Source organism: Grus americana, chromosome 35 (assembly GCF_028858705.1).
Source record: "Grus americana isolate bGruAme1 chromosome 35, bGruAme1.mat, whole genome shotgun sequence".
NCBI lineage: Eukaryota > Metazoa > Chordata > Aves > Gruiformes > Gruidae > Grus > Grus americana.
In genome coordinates, this window is record NC_072886.1 from 448,684 (window position 1) to 471,821 (window position 23,138).

The window sequence follows — 23,138 nt, forward strand, 5'->3', positions numbered from 1 at the left end:
TCGCGGCCCCGCCTCTGACTCCACCCCCTTCCCCTCAGGCTCCGCCCCAGACTCCACCCCCTCTCTCCAGACCCCGCCCCCTGGTCCGCCACCGGATCCTTCCCCCCCGGCGCCGCTGCCGCCGCCTCCTCCGGGCCCGCTCCGGCCTCGGACCCCCGGGATCCCCCCCCACACCCCGGGACCCCCCCCCCCCCCCCCGGGACCCCCGGCCCCGCGATGTGGCTCTTCTCCCGGGACCCCGTGCGGGATTTTCCCTTCGAACTGGGCCCACCCGATCCCGAGCCGGATCCCGACCCGGCCCCGGCGGTGGACGCGGCCCCGGCTCCGCTTTGGCGGCTGCTGCGGGGGAGGCGAAAGGTGGGAGGGGGGGGGGGGGAGCGGGGAGGGGCGGCCCCTCGTGTCCCCTCGTGTCCCCTCGTGTCCCCTCGTGTCCGTCGTGTCCCCCCCCCGTCCCCCTGCACCCCACTTCCATGTCCCCGTGTCTCCCGTCCCACGTCCCCGCACCCCTCTGCCCCCCTTCCCCACGACCTCCCATCCCCACGACCGCCATCCCAATGACCCCCCACATCCCCCCAACACCCCACGACCCCCATCCCCACGTCCCCCCACATCCCCCCCGCCCCATCCCCATCCCCACGTCCCTCCCCATCCCCATGACCCCCATCCCCACGTCCCCCCAACGCCCTGCCCCATGTCCCCACGTCCCCCCACATCCCCCCGCCCAGTCCCCATCCCCATGTCCCCCCCCATCCCCACGACCCCCATCCCCATGTCCCCCCAACACCCCACGACCCCCATCCCACGTCCCCCCAACGCCCTGCCCCACGTCCCCCCCATCCCCACATCCCCCCAACACCCCATGACCCCCATCCCCATGTCCCCCCACGTCCCCCCGCCCCATCCCCATGTCCCCCCCCATCCCCATGACCCCCATCCCCACATCCCCCCAACGCCCTGCCCCATGTCCCCACGTCCCCCCACAACCCCCCAACACCCCACGACCCCCATCCCACATCCCCCCCCGTCCCCCCACATCCCCATGACCCCCATCCCCACGTCCCCCCGTGTCCCCCCAACACCCCGTCCCCATCCCCACAACCCCCATCCCACGTCCCCCCACGTCCCCCTGCCCCATCCCCATGACCCCCCAACACCCCATGACCCCCATCCCATGTCCCCCCATGTCCCCATGACCCACGTCCCCCCAACACCCCCCAACCCCCATCCCACGTCCCCCCGCCCCATCCCCATGTCCCCCCCCATCCCCATGACCCCCATCCCCACGTCCCCCCAACGCCCTGCCCCATGTCCCCATGTCCCCCCCATGACCCCTCAACACCCCACAACCCCCATCCCACGTCCCCCCACGTCCCCCCAACACCCCCCAACCCCCATCCCACATCCCCCCACATCCCCCCCACGTCCCCCCGCCCCGTCCCCACGCTGTCCCCATGTCCCAGGCGGACGGGGCGCCCGTGTCGGTGTTCGCCCACAGCTTGGGGACGGGGGACGCGGCCGCCACCCCCCTGGCCCGGGCGGCCTTGCGGCGCCTGCGCAGCCTGCGGCACCCCAACGTGCTGGGTTACCTCGACAGCCTGGAGGTGACATGGGGGGGGGGGACACGTGCGTGGGGGGGCGTGGGGACATGGGGGGGACACGGGGGGACAGTGCGGGGATGGGGGGTAGGGGGATATGGGGGGGACACGGGGGGACAGTACGGGGGGGACATGGGGGGACAGTGCAGGGATGGGGGGCACGGGAACATGGGGGGGACATGGGACGACAGTATGGGGATGGGGGGGACACGGGGGGACAGTACGGGGACGGGGGCAGGGGGACGTGGGGGGGACACGGGGGGACAGTACGGGGATGGGGGGTAGGGGGATATGGGGGGGCATGGGGACATGGGACGACAGTACGGGGATGGGGGGGACATGGGGGGACAGTACGGGGATGGGGGGGCAGGGGGATGTGGGGGGGCATGGGGGGACAGTACGGGGACGGGGGGGACATGGGGGGACAGTACGGGGATGGGGGGCACGGGAACATGGGGGGGACATGGGACGACAGTATGGGGATGGGGGGACACGGGGGGACAGTACGGGGACGGGGGCAGGGGGACGTGGGGGGGACACGGGGGGACAGTACGGGGATGGGGGGTAGGGGGATATGGGGGGGCATGGGGACATGGGACGACAGTACGGGGATGGGGGGGACATGGGGGGACAGTACGGGGATGGGGGGGCAGGGGGATGTGGGGGGGCATGGGGGGACAGTACGGGGATGGGGGGCACGGGAACATGGGGGGGACATGGGACGACAGTATGGGGATGGGGGGACACGGGGGGACAGTACGGGGACGGGGGCAGGGGGACGTGGGGGGGACACGGGGGGACAGTACGGGGATGGGGGGTAGGGGGATATGGGGGGGCATGGGGACATGGGACGACAGTACGGGGATGGGGGGGACATGGGGGGACAGTACGGGGATGGGGGGGCAGGGGGATGTGGGGGGGCATGGGGGGACAGTACGGGGACGGGGGGACATGGGGGGACAGTACGGGGATGGGGGCACGGGGACATGGGGGGGACACAGCAGGGGTGGGGGACGTGGGGGGACAGGGGGACAGTGTGGGGATGGGGGGCATGGGGACATGGGGGGGAGGGGGGACACAGTGGGGATGGGGGGGACAGGGGGGACACACGGTGATGTGGGGGGACACGGGGGGACATGGGGGGAGAGGGGGACGTGGGGGGGACACAGAGGTGGGGGGGGTCACGGGGGGATATGGGGAAGTGGGGGGACGCGTGAGGCTCTGGGGGGGACCTGGGGGCGGGGGGACACGACCCAAAGTGGGGAGGTGGTGACACGTGTGGTGACGTCACGGTCCCCCCAGACGGAGCAGTGCCTCTACCTGGTGACGGAAGCGGTGACGCCGTTGCGCCGGCACCTGCGGCTGCGGCCCCCGACGGGCGACCTGGGGGAGCAGGAAGTGGCCTGGGGGCTGCACCAGCTCCTGGTGAGGGGGGGGGCACCCTGGGGTCTGGGGGGACCCCTGGGAATCTGGGGGGGCCTGGGGATCTGAGGGGGGGGCACCCTGGGGTCTGGGGGGGCACCCTGGGGGTTTTGGGGAGACCCCTGGGAATCTGGGGGGGCCTGGGGATCTGAGGGGGGGGCACTCTGGGGGTTTTGGGGGGGCACCCTGGGGTCTGGGGGGGCCTGGGGATCTGAGGGGGACACCCTGGGGGTTTGGGGGGACCCCGGGGATCTGAGGGGGGGGCACCCTGGGGGTCTGGGGGGGCACCCTGGGGTCTGGGGGGACCCCTGGGAATCTGGGGGGGCCTGGGGATCTGAGGGGGGGGCACCCTGGGGGGTCTGGGGGGGACCCCTGGGGGTTTTGGGGGGGACCCCTGGGGGTCTGGGGGGACCCCTGGGGGTTTTGGGGGGGCACCCTGGGGTCTGGGGGGGCCTGGGGATCTGAGGGGGGGGCACTCTGGGGGTCTGGGGGGCACCCTGGGGTCTGAGGGGACCCCTGGGAATCTGGGGGGGCCTGGGCATCTGAGGGGGGGGACACCCTGGGGGTTTTGGGGGGACCCCCAGGGATCTGGGGGGGCACCCTGGGGTCTGGGGGGGAGCCTAGGGATCTGAGGGGGGGGCACTCTGGGGGTCTTGGGGGGACCCCTGGGGATCTGGGGGGCACCCTGGGGGTCTGGGGGGGGCACCCTGGAGGTTTGGGGGGGCAGCCTGGGGGTCTGGGGGGGACTCCAAGGATCTGTGGGGGCAGCCTGGGGGTCTGGCGGGGGGGGGTACTCTGGGGGTCTTGGGGGGGACCCCGGGGATCTGGGGGGGCACCCTGGGGTCTGGGGGGGGAGCCCCAAGAATCTGGGGGGGCACCCTGGGGGTCTGGGGGGGGACACTCTGGGGGTCTTGGGGGGACCCCCAGGAATCTGGGAGGGGCACCCTGGAGGTTTGGGGGGGGCAGCCTGGGGGTCTGGGGGGGCCTAGGGATCTGAGGGGGGGGACACTCTGGGGATATTGGGGGGACCCCTGGGGATGTGGGGGGGCACCCTGGGGGGCTGGGGGGTGGACCCCAGGTACCCGGGGGGTGGGGGGGTACGGCAGGATCCGGGGGGGTCCCCGAGCCCGGCTGAGCGCTCCCGCAGACGGCGCTGGCGTTCCTGGGGGGCTCGGGGCTCGTGCACCACGCGCTGGGGGCCGACGCCATCTTCGTCGACCCGGGGGGCGACTGGAAACTCGGGGGGCTGGAGCGGGTGGCGGCAGCCAGCGAAGGGGTCCCCCCCCGGCCCCCCGGCGTCCCCCCCCGGCCCCAGGATCCCCCCGAATTTGGTGACTCTTCACGAGGGCGGGGTGAGCCCTGGTGAGTTGGGGGGGGGGGGGGCATGGGGGTCAGGAGGGGATGTGGGGGGGGGGGACAACGACAGGGGGGACATGGGGGGGTCATAGGGGGACATGGGGGGTCATGGGGGGGTCTTGGGGGGACATGGCGGGGTTTGGGGGGACATGGGGGTCAGGAGGGGACGTGGGGGGGGTGGGGGGACGGGGGGGACATGAGGGGGTCATGGGGGGACATGGGGGGGTCTTGGGGGGACATGGCGGGGTTTGGGGGGACATGGGGGTCAGGAGGGGACGTGGGGGACGTGGGGGGACGGGGGGGACATGGGGGGGTGTGGGGGGGACAGGGGGGTCAGGAGGGGACGTGGGGGGACGGGGGGGACATGGGGGTCAGGAGGGGACGTGGGGGGGTGTGGGGGGACAGGGGGGACATGGGGGGGTCATAGGGGGACATGGGGGGTCATGGGGGGGTCTTGGGGGGACATGGCGGGGTTTGGGGGGACATGGGGGTCAGGAGGGGACATGGGGGTCGTGGGGGGACATGGGGGTCGTGGGGGGTCTTGGGGGGATGTGGGGGGGTGTGGGGGTCATGGGGGTCAGGAGGGGACATGGGGGGTCATAGGGGGTCGTGGGGGGGGACACGGGGGGGGACACGGGGGATATGGGGGGGTCATGGGGGGACTTGGAGGGGGCATGGGGGGTCGTGGGGGGGACACATGAGGGGACATAGGGGTCAGGAGGGGATGTGGGGGGACAGGGGGGACATGGGGGGGTCGTGGGGGGGACATAGGGGGACACGGGGGGGTCGTGGGGGGACGTAGGGGGGTCCTGGGGGGGTCGTGGGGGGACATCGGGGTCAGGAGGGGATGTGGGGGGACATGGGGGGGACTTGGAGGGGGCATGGGGGGTCGTGGGGGGGACACATGGGGGGACATAGGGGTCAGGAGGGGACGTGGGGGGACGGGGGCGACATAGGGGGACATGGGGGGGTCATGGGGGGACATAGGGGGGTCCTGGGGGGGTCGTGGGGGGACATGGCAGGGTTTGGGGGGACGTGGGGATCAGGAGGGGACATGGGGGGGTTTTGGGGGGACATGGGGGGTCAGGAGGGGACATGGGGGAACACGGGGGGTTTATGAGGGGACATGGGGGGGCGTGGGGGGGGTCTTGGGGCCACACAGGGGGATGTGGGGCCTTGAGGGGAACATGGGGGGGGGGGGGGTCTTTGGGGGGGACACACAGGGACGTGGGGGGGGGGACCCGGGGCCACGTGGGCTCATGGACGGGACAGGGACACGGGGGGGGGACACGGGACGGCATTGGGGGGCTCCGAGGGTCTTGGGGCACCTGGGGAGGGACATTGGCGGGGGGGGGGGGTGACACCAGAGTTGGGGGGGGGGGGGTGTCCCCACGCTGTCACTGCCGTCCCCAGGGCGGGGGACATGTGGCGCTTGGGCTGCCTCATCTGGGAGGTCTTCAACGGCCCCCTGCCCCGACCCGCCGCCCTGCGCAGCTTCGGCAAGGTCAGCCCCGATTTGGGGGTGTCCCCCACCCCCCCAAAATCCCCTGGGGGGGGTCATGTGTGTGTCCCCCTCCCCCCTTTATTTTGACCCCCCCCCCCCCCCCCCCCGTTGTCACAGCTGCCGGCAGGGTTGGTCCCCCCGTTCTGCGAGCTGGTGGCCGCGGAGCCGTCGGCGCGGCCGGGACCGGAGCAGCTCCTGAAACGGCTGCAGCGGCCGGGAGCCTTCCTCGCCTGCCCCCTCGTGCGCACCGGCCTCTTCCTCGAGCAGCTGCAGGTCTGCGGCACCCGTCCCGTCGTCAGCTTCGGCGTGTCGCCCGTCTTCATCCTCACCCGCTGGGCCCTCCCTCCTCATCCTCACTCCCCCCGTCTTCATCCTCACTCCCCCCATCTTCATCCTCACCTCCATCCCCTCCCTCCTCATCCTCACTCCCCCCATCTTCATCCTCACCCGCATCCCCTCCCTCCTCATCCTCACTCCCCCCATCCTCATCCTCACTCCCCCCATCTTCATCCTCACCTGCGTCCCCTCCATCCTCATCCTCACTTCCCCCATCTTCATCCCCACTCCTCCCATCCTCATCCTCACTCCTTCATCCTCACCTGCGTCCCCCCCCTCCTCAGCCTCACTCCCCCCCTCCTCAGCCTCACTCCCCCCTCCTCATCCTCACTCCCCCATCTTCATCCTCACTCCCTCCATCCTCATCCTCACCCACGTCCCCTCCATCCTCATCCTCACTCCCCACATCTTCATCCTTACCCGCATGCCCTGCTGCCCCTCGTCTTCATCCCCATCTTCATCCCTGTCTCCTCATCTTCATCCTCATCTTTATCCCTCTTCCCTCATCTTCATCTCTGTCCTCTCATTTTCATCCTCATCTTCATCCCCATCCTCGTCTTCATCCCCATCTTCATCTTTATCCCTGTCCCCTCATCTTCATCCCCATCTTCATCCCCATCCTCATCTTCATCCCTCTTCCCTCATCTTCATCCCCATCTTCATCCCCGCCCCTTCATCTTCATCCCCGCCCCCTCATTTTCATCCCCATCCTCATCTTCATCCCCGTCCCCTCATGTTCAATCCCATCTTCATCTTCATCCCTCTTCCCTCATCTTCATCCCCATCTTCATCCCTGCTCCTTCATCTTCATCCCTGTCCCCTGATCTTCATCCCCATCTTCATCTTCATCCCTGTCCCCTCATGTTCAATCCTGTCTTCATCTTCATCTCTGTTCCCTCATCTTCATCCTCATCTTCATCCCCATCTTCATCTTCATCCCCATCCCCTCACGTTCAATCCCGTCTTCATCCCTGCCCCCTCATCTTCATCCCTCTTCCCTCATCTTCATCCCCATCTTCATCCCCGCCCCCTCATCTTCATCCCCATCCTCATCTTCATCCCTGTCCCCTCACGTTCAATCCCATCTTCATCTTCATCCCCGCCCCTTCATCTTCATCCCTCTTCCTTCATCTTCATCCCCATCTTCATCCCTGCTCCTTTATCTTCATCCTCATCTTCATCCCCGTCCTCATCTTCATCCCCGTCCCCTCACGTTCAATCCCATCTTCTTCATCCCCGCCCCTTCATCTTCCTCCCTCTTCCCTCATCTTCATCCCCATCTTCATCCCTGCTCCTTCATCTTCATCCCCATCCTCTCATGTTCAATCCCATCTTCTTCATCCCTCTTCCCTCATCTTCATCCCCGTCCTCTCACGTTCAATCCCATCTTCTTCATCCCCACCCCTTCATCTTCATCCCTCTTCCCTCATCTTCATCCCCATCTTCATCCCTGCTCCTTCATCTTCATCCTCATCTTCATCCTTGTCCCCTCATCTTCATCCCCATCCTCATCTTCATCCCCATCCACATCTTCATCCCTGTCCCCTCACGTTCAATCCCATCTTCATCTTCATCCCCGCCCCTTCATCTTCATCCCTCTTCCCTCATCTTCATCCCCATCTTCATCTTCATCCCCGCCCCCAGGTCCGGGACCCCTCGGAGCGCCGCACCTTCCTGCAGGAGCTCAGCACCCTCCTGGATTCCCTTCCCGGCCCCTTCCTGCGCCACAAACTTCTGCCCCGGCTGCTGGCGGCCCTCGAATTCGGCAGCGCCGACGCCAGCGCCCTACCCCCCCTCCTCAAGGTGGGGTGTCTCCGTGTGTGTCCCCCCTTTCCCCGACGCATGTGTCCCCCCCCCCCCCTGCACCCCGATGTCACCCATCCCCGCAGGTGGCGAAGGCGCTGGACCCCCCCGAATACCAGGAGCGCGTCGTCCCCGTCATCGTCCGCCTCTTCTCCTCCCCGGACCGGGCCCTGCGGATGCAGCTGCTGCAGCAGGTTTGGGGGGGGGGGGGGTACCCCAGGGGTGCAAATGGGGGGGTCCCTGTCCTTCTGGGGCCCAAAAAGGGGGGGGGGGCAGGTCTCTCTAGGGCCCAAATTGGGGGGGGGGGGGGGAAGTGTGTTGATCTGGATGGGTCCCAAATGGGGGGGTCCCCCCCATCTCTGTGGGTCCCAACTGGGGGGTCTTGATCTTGATGGGTCCCAAATGGGGGGGTCCCCCATCTCTGGGCATCCCAAATAGGGGGGTCCTTGTCCTTTGGGTCCCAAATGGGGGGGTCCCCCCATCTCTGTGGGTCCCAAATGGGGGTTCCTTGTCCTGTGGGTCCCAAATTGGGGTTCCCCCATCTGTGTGGGTCCCAAATGGGGGGGTCCTTGTCCTTTGGGTCCCAAATGTGGGGGTCCCCCCATCTCTGTGGGTCCCAAATGGGGGGGTCCTTGTCCTGTGGGTCCGAAATGGGGGGGTCCCCCCATCTCTGTGGGTCCCAACTGGGGGGGTCTTGATCTCGATGGGTCCCAAATGGGGGGGTCCCCCATCTCTGTGGGTCCCAACTAGGGGGGTCCTTGTCCTTTGGGTCCCAAATGTGGGGGTCCCCCCATCTCTGTGGGTCCCCAATAGGGGGGTCCTTGTCCTGTGGGTCCCAAATTGGGGTTCCCCCATCTGTGTGGGTCCCAAATGGGGGGGGTCTTGATCTCGATGGGTCCCAAATGGGGGGGTCCCCCATCTCTGTGGGTCCCAACTAGGGGGGTCCTTGTCCTGTGGGTCTGAAATGGGGGGGTCCCCCCATCTCTGTGGGTCCCAACTGGGGGGGTCTTGATCTCGATGGGTCCCAAATGGGGGGGTCCTTGTCCTTTGGGTCCCAACTGGGGGGGTCCCCCATCTCTGGGCATCCCAAATAAGGGGGTCCTTGTCCTTTGGGTCCCAAATGTGGGGGTCCCCCCATCTGTGTGGGTCCCAAATGGGGGGTCCTTGACCTGTGGGTCCCAAATTGGGGTTCCCCCATCTGTGTGGGTCCCAAATGGGGGGGTCCTTGTCCTTTGGGTCCCAAATGGGGGGGTCCCCCAATCTCTGTGCGTCCCAAATAGGGGGGTCCTTGTCCTGTGGGTCCGAAATGGGGGGGTCCCCCCATCTCTGTGGGTCCCAACTGGGGGGGTCCTTGTCCTGTGGGTCCGAAATGGGGGGGTCCCCCCATCTCTGTGGGTCCCAACTGGGGGGGTCTTGATCTCGATGGGTCCCAAATGGGGGGGGTCCTTGTCCTTTGGGTCCCAACTGGGGGGGTCTTGATCTCAATGGGTCCCAAATGGGGGGGTCCCCCATCTCTGTGGGTCCCAACTAGGGGGGTCCTTGTCCTTTGGGTCCCAAATTGGGGTCCCCCCTATCTCTGTGGGTCCCAACTAGGGGGGTCCTTGTCCTTTGGGTCCCAAATGGGGGGGTCCCCCCATCTCTGTGGGTCCCAAATTGGGGGGGGGGGGGCGGTGTCCCCATCTCTATGGGTCCCAGATGCCGGGGTTCCCCCTTGTCCCTCGCTCACCGGGGGTCCCCAGCAACCATGGGGTGCTGTGGGGAGGGCTGGGTGCGGGTCGGGAACCCGGGTACCCCCAGCCATGGAATTTTTTTTTGGGGGTGTCTCACGCTGCGGTGGGTGTCCCCCCCCTTTTTCCCAGCTCGAGGAGTACGTGGAGTTCCTACCCGAGGCCACGGTGGACGCCCAAATTTTCCCCCACGTCGCCCACGGGTTCCTCGACACCAACCCCGCCATCCGCGAGCAGACCGTCAAGGTGGGTGCCCCCCACCCCCCCCCCCCACCCACCCTGGGGACCCCCTGCTCTGGGGTAACCCCCTCCCGTGTGTGTGTCCCCCCCCCCCCCCCGCAGTCCATGGTGCTGCTGGCACCCAAGCTGGGGGAGGGACGTCGGGCGCGGGAGCTGCCGCGGTTGCTGCTGCGGGTGCAGGCGGGCGACGCGTTGGGACCCCTGCGATGCAACGCCACCCTCTGCCTCGGCCGCCTCGGTCCCCTCCTGCCCCCCCAGGTGAGCACCCACCAGCACCCTACGCACCCCCCCCGTCCCACCCCGGAGCCCACCCGCACCCACCCCACGACTCACTCTGTGCCCCCCCCCCCCCCACCCCAAACCCAGACCCGGCAGCGGGTGCTGGCCCCGGCGCTGGCGCGGGCGACGCGGGACCCCTTCGCCCCGGCGCGGGCGGCCGCCGTCGCGGCCTTCGCCGCCACCCATGGGTGCTACTCGCCCCAGGAGTGCGCCGGGAAGGTGCTGCCCGCTCTGTGCGGGCTCACCGCTGACCCTCACCCCGGCGTCAGGCAGCAGGTGGGGGGGGGGGCTGGGTGCTGGGGGGCCGTCAGAATGGGTGCTGGGTGCTGGGTGCTGGGGGGACTCATTGCAGTGGGTGCTGGGGGGCCATCAGAATGGGTGCTGGGTGCTGGGGGGATTTATTGCAGTGGGTGCTGGGGTGCCATCAGAATGGGTGCTGGGGGGGACTCATTGCAGTGGGTGCTGGGGTCCCATCAGAATGGGTGCTGGGTGCTGGGGGGACTCATTGCGGTGGGTGCTGGGGGGGGGGTCTGGGGTGCCATCAGAATGGGTGCTGGGGGGCTCATTGCAGTGGGTGCTGGGGGGGGTCCTGGGTGCTGGGGTGCCATCAGAATGGGTGCTGGGTGCTGGGGAGGTCTGGGTGCTGGGGTGCCATTGCAATGGGTGCTGGGGGGGTGCTGGGTGCTGAGATGCCATCGAAATGGGTGCTGGGGGTCCCATCAGAATGGGTGCTGGGTGCTGGGGTGCCATTGCAGTGGGTGCTGGGGGGTGCTGAGAGGGGTCTGGGTGCTGGGGGGCTCATTGCAATGGGGGTGCTGGGGGGGGGGGGGCTGGGTGCTGGGGAAGTCTGGGTGCTGGGGTGCCATCGAAATGGGTGCTGGGGTCCCATCAGAATGGGTGCTGGGTGCTGGGAGGCTCATTGCAGTGGGTGCTGGGGGGTGCTGGGTGCTGGGGTGCCATTGCAATGGGGGTGCTGGGGGGGGCTGGGTGCTGGGGTGCCATCAGAATGGGTGCTGGGGGGCTCATTGCAATGGGTGCTGGGGGGGGTTCTGGGTGCTGGGGTGCCATCAGAATGGGTGCTGGGTGCTGGGGGGCTCATTGCGGTGGGTGCTGGGGGCGGTTCTGGGTGCTGGGGTGCCATCAGAATGGGTGCTGGGTGCTGGGGAGGTCTGGGTGCTGGGGTGCCATTGCAATGGGTGCTGGGGGGGTGCTGGGTGCTGGGGTCCCATCGGAATGGGTGCTGGGACGAGGTCTGGGTGCTGGGGGTCCCATCAGAATGGGTGCTGGGTGCTGGGGTGCCATTGCAGTGGGTGCTGGGGGGTGCTGAGAGGGGTCTGGGTGCTGGGGGGCTCATTGCAATGGGGGTGCTGGGGGGGGGTCTGGGTGCTGGGGTCCCATCGAAATGGGTGCTGGGTGCTGGGGAAGTCTGGGTGCTGGGGTGCCATTGCAATGGGTGCTGGGGGGGTGCTGGGTGCTGGGATGCCATCGAAATGGGTGCTGGGGGTCCCATCAGAATGGGTGCTGGGGTGCCATTGTAGTGGGTGCTGGGGGGTGCTGGGTGCTGGGGGGCTCATTGCAATGGGGGTGCTGGGGGGGGTTCTGGGTGCTGGGGTGCCATCAGAATGGGTGCTGGGGGTGCTGGGGGGGGTGCTGGGTGCTGGGATGCCATCGAAATGGGTGCTGGGGTCCCATCAGAATGGGTGCTGGGACAAGGTCTGGGTGCTGGGGGTCCCATCAGAATGGGTGCTGGGTGCTGGGGTGCCATTGCAGTGGGTGCTGGGGGGTGCTGGGTGCTGTGGGGCTCATTGCAATGGGGGTGCTGGGGGGGGTTCTGGGTGCTGGGGTGCCATCAGAATGGGTGCTGGGTGCTGCGGAAGTCTGGGTGCTGGGGTGCCATCGAAATGGGTGCGGGGGGTGCTGGGGTGCCATCAGAATGGGTGCTGGGGGGCTCATTGCAATGGGGGTGCTGGGGGGGGGGCTGGGTGCTGGGGTGCCATCGAAATGGGTGCAGGGGATGCTGGGGGTCCCATTGCAGTGGGTGCTGGGGGGGGTCTGGGTGTTCCCCCCCCCCTGGGGTCACTGGGGCTGGAGGAGTCTCCTCTGTTTTGGGGGGTCCCTCACTGTCCGAGCCCCCCCCCCCAGGCTTTCCGGGCGATCCGCAGCTTCCTGGATCAGCTGGAGGCGGCCGCCGAGTCCGGGGGGACCCCGGAGGGGGGTGAGAGATTTTGGGGGGAGGGGGGTGGTGAGAATGGAGGGGCAGGGGGGAGAAATAGGGGTTCTGGGGAGCGGGGGGAGAATTGGGGGGGGGGGGCGACATGGGGGGCAGTTTGGGGGGACGCGTATGGGGGTTTCTGGGGGGCGGGTGGGACATGGGGGTGATTTGAGGGTGCCCCCGCCCCCTTTTGACACCCCCCCCACCCTTCCCTTCCCCCAGACCCCCCCAGCGCAGCCACCGCAGCCCCCGGGGGTCCGGGTGGGGGGGTCCCGGGGGGGTTGGGGGCCGCCGTGTCCTGGGCCGTCACCGGCGTCACCTCCCTGACGGCGCGGCTGATGGGGGCCGAGGCCGGGGGCCCCCCCCAGACCCCGCACACCCCTGCCGAGAGCCCCCCGGCCCCCCCAAAAGGTGAGTGTCCCCCCCACCTACCTCGAGACTCCCCCTCTCGGAGGGTCCCCAGGGACCCCTCCCCCCCCTTGCCTCCCACCCTGGGGACCCCCAGAACCTCCCTGACCCCCCCCCCCCCACCCCATGTCCCGTCATCGTCCCCCCCCCCAGAGCCCCCCCCCCGAGGAGCCCCCCCCGGAGGACCCCGATGGGTGGGACGACGACTGGGGCAGCTTGGAGGTGAGTTTGGGGGTGTCACACTTTGGGGGGGGGGGGTGTCACAGCTTGGGAGGGGGGTGTCACAGTTTTGGGGGGGGGGGTGTCACAGCTGTCCCCACATCTGTATGTTGTGTCGTGTCCCCCCCCCACCCCAGGACATGGAGCTGCCCCGGAGCCCCCCTGCGAGCAGCGAGGAGGATGGGGGACCCCCCCCCCCAACAACCCCCTGCACCCCCCCTCCCGCACCCCTCCCCCACTGCCCCTCCCCCCACCGGGGGGGATGAGGAGGGGGAGTGGGGGGTGGGGGGGGAGTGGGGCACCGAGGACGCCTGGGAGACTTCGCCCTGTCAGCAGGGTGAGGGACCCCCCCCGGGACCCCCCAAAGTCCTCTGGGACCCCCAGGGACCCCCCCCAGGGTGTCCCCAGCTCCTCTGGGACCCCCTGCCCCCCCCTATAGGCCCCCTGGGACCCCCAAATGGCCCTTGGGACACCCCCCCGGGACCCCCAGGACCCCCCAGTGGCCATCGGGACCCCCCCCAGCTCCTCTGGGACCCCCCGGGATCCCCCAACGGCCCTCAGGACACCCCCCAGGACCCCCAGGACCCCCCGATGTCCTCTGGGCCCCCCCCAGACCCCCCGGGACCCCCCAATGGCCCTCGGGGTGCCCCCAGCCCCCTTAGACCCCCCCAGGAACCCCCTCCCTGTGACCCCCCCCCACCTTCTCTGAGACCCCCCCCGCCTCTCCCCCCTCCCCCCCCAGATGCCCCATTTGCCTGACTGGGACTCCCCCTTTGGGGGCCACCCTTATGGGGGACCCCACCCCCCCGAGCCCCGCCCCACCCCCATTTTCCCATGACCCCCGTGACCCCTCTGTGTCTCCCCCCCCCCCCCCTTTTCTCTCCAGAGCCCCCCCCTTCCCCGGGCTCGAGCCGGCGGCACCGGGAACAGCAGCGGCGCCGGGAGCTGGAGGCAAAACGCCGGGGGGGTCCCCGGGGCCCCCCCAAACTGGGGACCCGAAAACTCGACTGAGGGGCGTGGCAGGGGGCGTGGCAGGGGGCGTGGCAATAAACCATGGGGGCGGCAGCGCCCCCGTGTGGTGAGGGCCTGGAATCGAGTCTGGTCACGTGGGCGGGGGGGGTGTCACCCAAGGGTGGAGGGATGGGACTGGGGGGGGGGGGGGGTAAGGAGATGGGATCCAGGGGGGAGGAGATGGGACCCAGGGGTGCGGGGGGGGGAGGGAGGGGACCCAGGGGTGCGGGGGGGGGGGCAAGGAGATGGGATCCAGGGGTGGGGGGGAGGAGATGGGACCCGGGGGTGCGGGGGGGGGGGGCAAGGAGATGGGACCCAGGGTTGGGGGGGAGGAGATGGGACCCGGGGGGGGGGCAAGGAGATGGGACCCAGGGGTGCGGGGGGGGGGAGGGAGGGGACCCATGGGTGTGGGGGGGGGGCAAGGAGATGGGATCCAGGGGTGGGGGGGAGGAGATGGGACCCGGGGGTGCGGGGGGGGGGGGGGGGCAAGGAGATGGGACCCAGGGTTGGGGGGGAGGAGATGGGACCCGGGGGGGGGGCAAGGAGATGGGACCCAGGGGTGCGGGGGGGGGGGAGATGGGACCTGGGGGGGAGGAGATGGGACCCAGGGGTGCAGAAGGGGGGGGGGAAGGAGATGGGACCCAGGGGTGCAGGGGGGGGGGGGGGGGCAAGGAGATGGGAACGGGGGGGGGGGGCAAGGAGATGGGACCCAGGGGTGCAGAAGGGGGGGGGGGGGAAGGAGATGGGACCCAGGGGTGCGGGGGGGGGCACGACCCAAGGCAGGGGGTGGGGACCCACAGATGGCGGGGGGAGGGGGGGGGGAGCGTGTCTCCCCGGGGGACCCATCCAGGGGCCGTCAAAAGCGCTGAGCTACATCCTGCACCACGGTGCTGCGGCCGTGGGGCTGCCCATGGGGCCGGGTACGTCTGTGTGTGTCTGTCGTCCCCCCCCCGGGACACAGAATTGGCCGGACATTTTCAGTTTGGGGGCTGGATGCTGGTCGAGAGGGACGGTAAAAAAAAATTTCAGCCCTTTTTGGGATCTAGCCCCAACGTGAGCGGGGATGTGCGATGGCTGCCGAGGGAGGGTTGTGTCTGGAAACGTCTTCTCCGTGGCTGGTGTTTTTGTTGTGCGTGAAGGAATAAATCTTCACAACTGTGTGCCGAGATTCTTACATTATTTCTGAAAAAAAATGCATTTCTATGACTATATCCATCCAGCAACCTGTCTTCAGCACATCCCTCTGCTCTGCGTCCCGTGGCTCTTCCAACGTCCTTCTGCCTGTGGCTGTCTGCTGGGTTCAAAATCCTGACGTTTAAAACTTTACTTGTACGGATAGGAGTGTTTTGGGGGGGACACGACAGAGGGAGAAGTAGGGAACTGTGAGGTGTTCAGGCGAGCCCGCAGCCCCGATGTGAGTGGGGCCGTGCCAGGGCCGCTGAGGGAGGTTTGAGGCCAGGCGCCATTTTGGGGCTGGAACTTTTGGCCTGGGAGCAAGGGGCAGGACGTTTACAGTTTGGAGGGTGGTCGATGATTTTGGCTGAGAGGGACAATAAGGAAATTTTGGCCCCTTTTGGGGTCTCGGTGAGCCCGCAGCCCCGATGTGAGTGGGGCTGTGCCAGGGCCGCCGAGGGAGGTTTGAGGCCAGGCGCCATTTTGTGGCTGGAACTTTTGGCCTGGGAGCAAGGGGCTGGATGCTGATTTTGGGCGAGAGGGTGACAACGTGATCCCTTACAACCCCATCTGAGCTATAGGCCTTATCCGTGCTCCCCTAGGGAGCGATACGTGGGCCCCCAACCCCTTTAAGGGCCACCCTATAGTGCTGCCCACCCTATAGGGGATCCTATGGGTGAAGTGACACAGGGTGGGACCCCTCCCATACCCTCCTTCCCCCTATAGGGGACAACCGATGGGCATGTTTGACCCTCAGAGGAGCCCAAAGCCTCTCCATCCCCTATAGGGGACACCCCCTAGCCCCCCGCCCCCTATAGATAAACGTATAGCTAGGGTGAGGGACGGACTACAACTCCCATCAGGCATTGCGCGGAGGGGAGGCGAGAACGAGGCCGGGTGCCATGGCGACGGCGCGGCGGGCGCATGCGCAGAGAGCAAAACGAGCTCCGCTCTTCTCAACCCCCTCCCAACCTTCACGCTCGGCGCATGCGCAGAAGCCCCGAGCTGCGGCGAGAGGGAGTCGTTCAGCGCATGCCCGGCGGTTGGCGCATGCGCCCTGCGCGCTCCGGCCACGCCCCTTTTAGTCCCGCCCCGGCAGTCGGTGCGTGGCCGCCGCGCCGGACGGACGCACCTCACCGGGGCTTCGGTGTCGCCGCTATGGCCGACCTCGCTACTCAATCCCCCTTCGTCTCTTCCTCCTCCTCCTCCTCCTCTTCTTCTCCTTCTTCTTCTTCCTCCGCCGGTCAGTCACAGACCCAATTCGGAGGTTGCGGGGGTGCTGGCTCCGCCTCCTGCGTCGGTAAGGGCCTGGTGGGGCCTGGTGGGCCCGGGGTGCCTGAGGAGAGGGGCGGGAAGAGGTGTGAGGTGAATAGGCCTTGGGAAGACAGAAATGGGTGAGGGGGAGAGCTTTAAGGGACAATTCTAGAGGGGAAAGAGGCCTATAGGGGGCAGATATGGGGGGAAGAGGCATATAGGGGCTAGATATAGGGGAAAGAGGCCTTTGGGGGGGCAGATATAGGGGAAAGAGGCCTTTGGGGGGGCAGATATGGGGGAAAGAGGCCTTTGGGGGGGCAGATATAGGGGAAAGAGGCCTTTGGGGGGGCAGATATGGGGGAAAGAGGCCTTTGGGGGGGCAGATATAGGGGAAGGAGGTCTTGGGGGGGCAGATATAGGGGAAGGAGGCATATAGGGGCTAGGTATAGGGAAAAGAGGCCTTTGGGGGAGCAGATATTGGGGGCAGAGGTCTATAGGGGTCAGATATAGGGGAAGGAGGCCTATAGCAGGGGCAATATGGGGGGCAGAGGGACATCCAGCCCTGCATCCTGCAGAAATGGGGGAAAACCGTGCAGAAAACGGGTTGTTGATTTTTTTGGGGGGGGGGGGGAGGTTGTTGGGTGACTGGGCTGCTCCGTCCGTCCTAAGAGGGTGAGCTGGGGGGGGTGGGGGTCGTCCCCGGCATTTTGGGGGGGGACACTTTGCCCTTCCCCTCACCCCAGGAGCACCCCCCCAGAATGCCAGCGCTCGTTTCGGGGTGCCCTGACTTTGCATTTGCCGCCGGCACACCCTGATTCCCGTGGATTCACCCCATTTTCACAGCCAGATGCCGCACAGCCCCCAAAACCCCTGTGGTTTCACCCCAAATATCACCCCAGGAGTGGTGGTGGGGGCTTCCCTGGGGCTTCAGTGCCGAAGCGGGGGGGAAGGTGGAGATTTTGGGGTGACTCGACAGCATCCATGCTCCGGCTATTGTCACCCGGCAGGGACAGTTGCTGCGCCGAAATTCCATCCCAAATAGCGCGACCTGGGGGGGGGGGGGGAGGAAACGGGGTAAAACCCCCCAAATTTGGGCAAAACCAGAATTTGCCTGATGGTCTCTTGTCGAAGAGGTGGCGGTGGATGACACATCGTTACCCCGAAAAGGGGAAGCTGGAGGAAACCCTGTAACCCCTCTGGGTACCCCAAAAGCCCCGGGGACCCCCCCATTTTGTGGCTGGGGAGGAGGGGCGATAACACCCGGGATGACTGTGAAACCGCCGGCGCCTGACACACCCCAATTTGGGGTAAAACCCTGTGGAAAAGGGAACGCAGACTCCATCCGCGGGAGTTTGGAGGTGCTCAAGATACACCCCCTCCCCCAATCTGCCCATTTTGGGGGTGAAGAGGCAGCAATCGATTCCGGTTTTGGGGTGAAATCACCCCAAAACCCCATCAGCACCCCAAAAAGACGCCGGATACGCCGGAACGAAGCCTTGCTGCGTTGAAATGCAAAAACTAACCACCCCCCCCTCCTCGCCCTGGGGGGGGGTGGTGACACCCCGATGGGTTTTGGGGTGGCCTCTTGCGGGGGGGGGTGTGTGGGATTTTGGGGGGCGCCGAGCTCTCACCCTCTGTGTTTTCTTGCAGATCCCCCCGCTTCTTCCTCTTCCTCCCAGCCTGTCTCTCTCTTTGCGGCTTCACCAGGCAAGTCTGTCCCCCCCCCCTCGCCACTTTCTTGCATCCACCAGGAAGAAAAATGTCAAGGGGGGAGGAAGGCTGTAACCCTCAAACGGCCCCCCCCCCTCCCCGGATTTGGGGGGGGGGTCCCCAGTGCCAGTTTGGGGGTCCCCGATGCCGGTTTGGGGTCCCTGATGTTGCCGCACTCACCATCTGGGTGATGCCGGTGGCTCTGGTTGGAGTGCAGACCCCCCAAAATAGCCTTTTCTTTGGGGGGGGGGGCCTTCACCTGCAGCTCATTTTGGGGGGGCAAAGGGGTCCTGTGACCCCCCTAAAATAACAGCTGAGGCTTGGGGGGGGGGGTTGGTTTAAAACCCGCCAAAACCGGACATTTTTCTTTCGCTCTTTTTTTGGTCTTTTTTTCTTGCTTTATTAACACAATTTCTTCTCCCTTTTTCCGGGCGAGCGCCCGACTCACGGCTCTGCCCCCCTCCCCGCCTCTGCCCCACGGCTTCGCCCCACGGCTTTGCGTCTGCCCCACGGCTGCTGCTTCTGCTTTGCACGGCGTATCCCCCCGCCCCCCCCCTCAGCTCCGTCCCCCCCCTCAGCTCCGTTGTTCCCCCCCCCCGCAACCCCGTCGCTGCTCGAAGGAAGAATTCGCCGTTTCTCGTTGTTTGGCCTCAAAAAAAAAATATCCGCGACCCGCCTGCGCCCGCGTCCCACCCGCCGCCGTCTGTGTCTGTGTGTGACCCCCCCCCCCAATCCAGCTCTGAAATTTTGGGGGGAAGGAGCCCCCAAATCCCCCTCCCAGCCCTGGAGGACCCAAAATCCCCCCATCTTGGCCCAAAATAAGTGGGGGGGGGGGAGGCTGTGACCACACTGGAGTCCCACACCCTTGGGGAGGGGGGCTAAATCCTGTGGTCTGCCCCCCCCCCAATCTAGACCCAATCTGGGTGTTTTTAGCCCCAAACCAAGATCCCCAGCGGGATCCCCCCTTCCTGGTGCCAAACCTGCAGGTTTTGGGGTGTATTTTTTTTGGGGGGGTGGGGTGGGTGTGGTAAGCGTCCGACTGTTCGTGCTGCTGCAGGACCTGCTCGCCGCCACCCCCCACCCCCCAGCATGGCCATGCCGAGGTGGGGGGACCCCGAAAAGCCGCTTGGGGTGCAGCTGGGTGCATGGCGGCCCCCGCTCCGTGCATGCTGCGCCCCCCCCCCCCCAAAAAATCCATGCCCCCCCCACGCCTGACTCTCTCCCCTCTCTCCGGCCCCAGTGGGCGCCGAAGCGGCACCGGGGGGGCTCGGAAGTCGGGGAGCCTTCCTCCCCCCACCCCACCCCGTCGCTTCTTCTTCTTCGGGGACCCCCCCCCCAAAAAGAACCGGATTCCCCCGAATCGCCTTTCGAAGTCGTGCCGGATCGCGCCGCCTTCGACCGGGAATACGGCACCGCGTTGCTGGGGGAGCGCGAGGTGCTGAGCCAAATCCCCGAGGATCGCGTCTGCGACTTCCCGGTGAAACCCCGCGCCGGAAGCATCACCGGCGTCACCGCCAAAATTCCCACCGGATTGTGTCGGCAAACATCCGGCACCGCCGCGGCGCTGGAAGAGGTGTCCAAATGCGTCCGGGAGATGCACAGTTTCACCAACGAGTTGCTCAGCTGGGATTTGGTGGAACGTAACGGCATCACCGGCGACGCCGGCGGTAACGCCGGCGTCGAAGCCGACAGCTCCGGTGACTCCGACGACACCGTCATCGAGGAAACGTCGGTCGAGGATCCCCCCGTCGCTCTCCCCCGGCAACTCGCGGGCATCACCGCGCCGCCGCTGCCGCCGCCGCCCCCCCTTCCCGAAACGCCCCCCCGCCCCGCCGCCGCCCGGGACTGGGAGGAAGAGCGGCTGACCCTGCGGGCGCTGCGGGAATTGGGGGAACCCCCCCGGGATACCCCGAATCCCCCCGGGGACCCGGCTGAACCCCCCCAGCTCCTCCCCTGCCTGGCAGGTAAAAAAAAAAAAAAAAAAGAAAAAACCCCGCTTTTTTTACCCCAAAATCATCGCCGCTGCTGCAGAGTCACCCCAAAACCAGCAGGTTTGGGGGGGGGGGTATGTGCTGTTGGCCAGAACCCCCCCAAAAAGGGGGGGTGCGTGTGTTAGAAAGGGGGGATCCAGCCCTAAAACGCCTCTAGGGATGTCACAGCGGGGGGGGAGCCCCGCGTCTGCCTGTTGTTTTGGTGTAAAAAAGGGGGATTTTTGGCAAAACCCACCGCTACACTGAGGGGGGTGTGTGTAATTAACGCCTGTTTGTAATGGGGGGGGGCGCTGGGTTAATTAGTGTCTGTGTCTAACGAGCAGATGGATGGGGGAGGGGGAGGCGGGGTGTACGGGGATGGTGCCAGGCTCATTTTGGGGCAAATTGGGGCAAATCGGGGCAAATCGAGGCAAAGACGAATCCGTCGGGGAGGACGCGGCCAGGCTTGTGCCACGGGGTGCCCCGTGTCACCCCCTGCTCTTTTGTCACCTCTGTGTGTGTGTGTCCCCCCCCAAAAAACCAGCCCACGACCTTCTCTTCTGGCGGGACGTGAAGAAGACGGGGCTCGTCTTCGGCGCCAGCCTCCTCCTCCTCCTCTCCCTGGCCGCCCTCAGCGCCGTCAGCGTCGTCGCCCACCTCGCCCTGACCCTGCTCTCCGTCACCATCAGCCTCCGCGTCTACAAAGCCGTCATCCAGGCCATCCAAAAATCGGAAGAGGGGCACCCCTTTCGGTGAGGGATATTTTGGGGGGTCCCCCCCCTCTTTATTTTTGGGGGGGGGGTGTATTGCCCACCCACCCCGGGATGGCAGCCGGGTGATGCATTCAGTGGCCTCGGCTGCTGATTCACCCTCAGTGAGGTGAATGAAGGTTTTGGGGTGCAGGGAGACAGAATTTGGGGTGTAGAGGGGTGCATGGGGATGTTTTGGGGGTTATAAGGTGATTTTGGGGGGCAGGATTTTGGGGTGCTCTCCACTCAAACGTGTGTGTCCCCCCCCATCTCAAAGCTTACCCGAAGTCACGATGTAGCAGATTTTGGGGTGCACGGGGGGGGGGGGGGATTTTGGGATGCGGGGAGGGGGAGTTTGGGGCACAGGGGGGATTTTAGGGTGCCCCCCCCCTCAACTGCCTGTCCCCCCCCCTATATTTCAGGGCTTACCTGGAGCTGGACTTGACCTTGTCCCCCGAGACCTTCCAGGCTCACGTCGCCACCGTCGCCCTCCACCTCAACCGGGCGCTGCGGTTCCTCCTCCGTCTCTTCTTGGTGGAGGATCTGGTGGATTCCCTGAAGGTAAGGGGCCTTCCTCCCCCTCCCCTCATCCTCCTCCTCCTCTTCATCCTCCTCCTCATCACCCCCAAGCCCCCCAAAAAAACCTTCCTCTTCTTCCCCGCCCCCCCCCCCCCCCCACCAGCTGGCCGTGGCAATGTGGCTGCTGACCTACGTGGGAGCCATCTTCAACGGCATCACCCTCCTCATCCTCGGTAAGAGATGGGCTTTGACCCCCTCTCCCTATAAAATAACCCCCCAAATTTTATTTTTTTGGGGGGCTACCCCCCCAAAAAAATAACGCAGAAGGGGGGGTTGCCCCCCCCGCCATGACACTGCCCCCCCCCCATCTTTCTCGCAGCCGAATTGTTGGCCTTCACCCTCCCGCCCCTCTACGAGAAGTACAAGGTGAGCCCCAAACTAGAAGTGGGACACCCCCAAAATGGAGGGGATACCCCGAAAAAGAAAGGGGGGCACCCCAAAAACGGGGGGGGGCACCTCCTAAAGCCTCCCCCCTTGCTCCCCCCCCCCCCCAGGTGCAGATCGACCACTACGTGGGTCTCGCCCACAGCCAGACCAAGGACCTCATGGCCAAGTAAGTGCCAACGGGGGCCCCCCCCAAAATCGCTGTGGGCCCCCCAAAATCGCTGTGGGCCCCCCCCAAAATCCCCGTACCCCCCCCTCCCTACAAGCCTCTCACCTCTCTCCTCTCCCCGTAGGATCCAGGCGAAGCTCCCAGGCCTGGCCAAGAAGAAGCCGGAATAAAACCCCCGGGGGTGGCGGGGAAATATCGGGGTGCTCAGCTGGTGCCCCCCCCTTTCCCTGAGCTCATCAGGCCCCCCCCAAACTCATCCCCCCCCCCCCCAACCTCGTACCCCCCTCCCCATCTCTCACAGTGGCGTCCGTCTGTCCTCCCCTCCTCCCCAAGCCTTGGACTTGGCCTCTGCTGTGGGGCTATCGGGGAGGGGGGGGGCTGCACCCCAAAACCCCCCCTCCTGCTCTCCCCCCGGGGGGTTCTCCCCCCCCCCCCCCAGCTCATTTCCCCCCCCTCTTATTTTTTTTAACATTAATTGAGATGAAATGTCTGTAACTGCTGTAAATTGGGGGGGGGGGGGCAAAGCCCCTTGAGGAGGGGCTCAGCCCCCTCCCACAGCCCCCCCAAACCGCACTGCAACCCCCCAGTCCCCTCCTCAATCTGGGGGGGGGGGAACAGGAAACAGGGGACCCCCCCCCCCCCCCCCAACGCGGCCGCGGGGATGCGGCATCAATAAAACACCGTGACGGACGCCTCTGCCCCCCCCCCCCGCCACCTTTGCGCCAGTGTGTCTCCCCCCCAAAATGTCCCTGTGTCCCCCCCCCCAGTGTGTGTGTCCCCCCCCCCTCGTGTCGCTCCACGGGGCCTCCAGGAACGGGTTTATTGAGGGGGTGTCATGTACAAAAAAAGGGGGGGGGCACACGCATAAATAGGGTGACACTGGGGGGGGGGGGGGGGTGCGTTGGGGACAGGTGACACCGTCGACCCATGGGTGCCACCTCTGAGGGGTGGGGGGGGGACACTGGTGATACTGGGGGGCTTGGGGGGGGGGGGATGTGGCTCTGGAGGGGGGACTGGGGACACTTGGGGGGGGGGGGG

The 23,138-nt window shown here is 66.9% G+C and overlaps 2 protein-coding genes across 3 annotated transcripts; both read left to right on the plus strand.

Annotated features, from left to right (window-relative positions):
* Positions 1–84: 84 nt before the first annotated feature.
* Positions 85–14,192, plus strand: SCYL1 (SCY1 like pseudokinase 1). The gene is made up of 16 exons (XM_054808320.1): positions 85–357; positions 1,461–1,601; positions 2,898–3,020; positions 4,165–4,379; positions 5,787–5,877; positions 5,995–6,150; positions 7,858–8,016; positions 8,103–8,210; positions 9,876–9,989; positions 10,086–10,241; positions 10,350–10,538; positions 12,405–12,477; positions 12,697–12,885; positions 13,038–13,104; positions 13,239–13,438; positions 13,988–14,192. Exons 1-16 carry the CDS (start codon positions 217–219, stop codon positions 14,110–14,112), a joined length of 2,247 nt encoding a protein of 748 aa, XP_054664295.1. The 5' UTR covers positions 85–216; the 3' UTR covers positions 14,113–14,192.
* Positions 14,193–16,366: 2,174 nt separating this feature from the next.
* Positions 16,367–22,791, plus strand: RTN3 (reticulon 3). 2 transcript variants are annotated; one of them, XM_054808381.1, is made up of 9 exons: positions 16,375–16,585; positions 18,190–18,246; positions 19,490–20,213; positions 20,764–20,971; positions 21,391–21,529; positions 21,651–21,720; positions 21,867–21,913; positions 22,042–22,100; positions 22,225–22,791. In XM_054808381.1, exons 3-9 carry the CDS (start codon positions 19,844–19,846, stop codon positions 22,268–22,270), a joined length of 939 nt encoding a protein of 312 aa, XP_054664356.1. In that variant the 5' UTR covers positions 16,375–16,585; positions 18,190–18,246; positions 19,490–19,843; the 3' UTR covers positions 22,271–22,791. The 2 variants fall into 2 exon arrangements, with proteins under 2 accessions (XP_054664358.1, XP_054664356.1); XM_054808383.1 differs by lacking the exons at positions 18,190–18,246; positions 19,490–20,213 and having other exon boundaries at positions 16,367–16,585.
* Positions 22,792–23,138: the final 347 nt, after the last annotated feature.

What these genes read in the sequence shown, in the direction of transcription:
- SCYL1 (XM_054808320.1), top strand. Translation starts at nt 217, where the DNA reads ATGTGGCTCTTCTCCCGGGACCCCGTGCGGGATTTTCCCTTCGAACTG. An exon ending in GTCCCCTCCTGCCCCCCCAG is followed by an intron (nt 10,242 to 10,349) that starts GTGAGCACCCAC and finishes CCCCAAACCCAG; the next exon opens with ACCCGGCAGCGGGTGCTGGC. An exon ending in GACTTCGCCCTGTCAGCAGG is followed by an intron (nt 13,439 to 13,987) that starts GTGAGGGACCCC and finishes TTTTCTCTCCAG; the next exon opens with AGCCCCCCCCTTCCCCGGGC.
- RTN3 (XM_054808381.1), top strand. Translation starts at nt 19,844, where the DNA reads ATGCACAGTTTCACCAACGAGTTGCTCAGCTGGGATTTGGTGGAACGT. An exon ending in GAAGAGGGGCACCCCTTTCG is followed by an intron (nt 20,972 to 21,390) that starts GTGAGGGATATT and finishes CCTATATTTCAG; the next exon opens with GGCTTACCTGGAGCTGGACT. An exon ending in CATCACCCTCCTCATCCTCG is followed by an intron (nt 21,721 to 21,866) that starts GTAAGAGATGGG and finishes TCTTTCTCGCAG; the next exon opens with CCGAATTGTTGGCCTTCACC.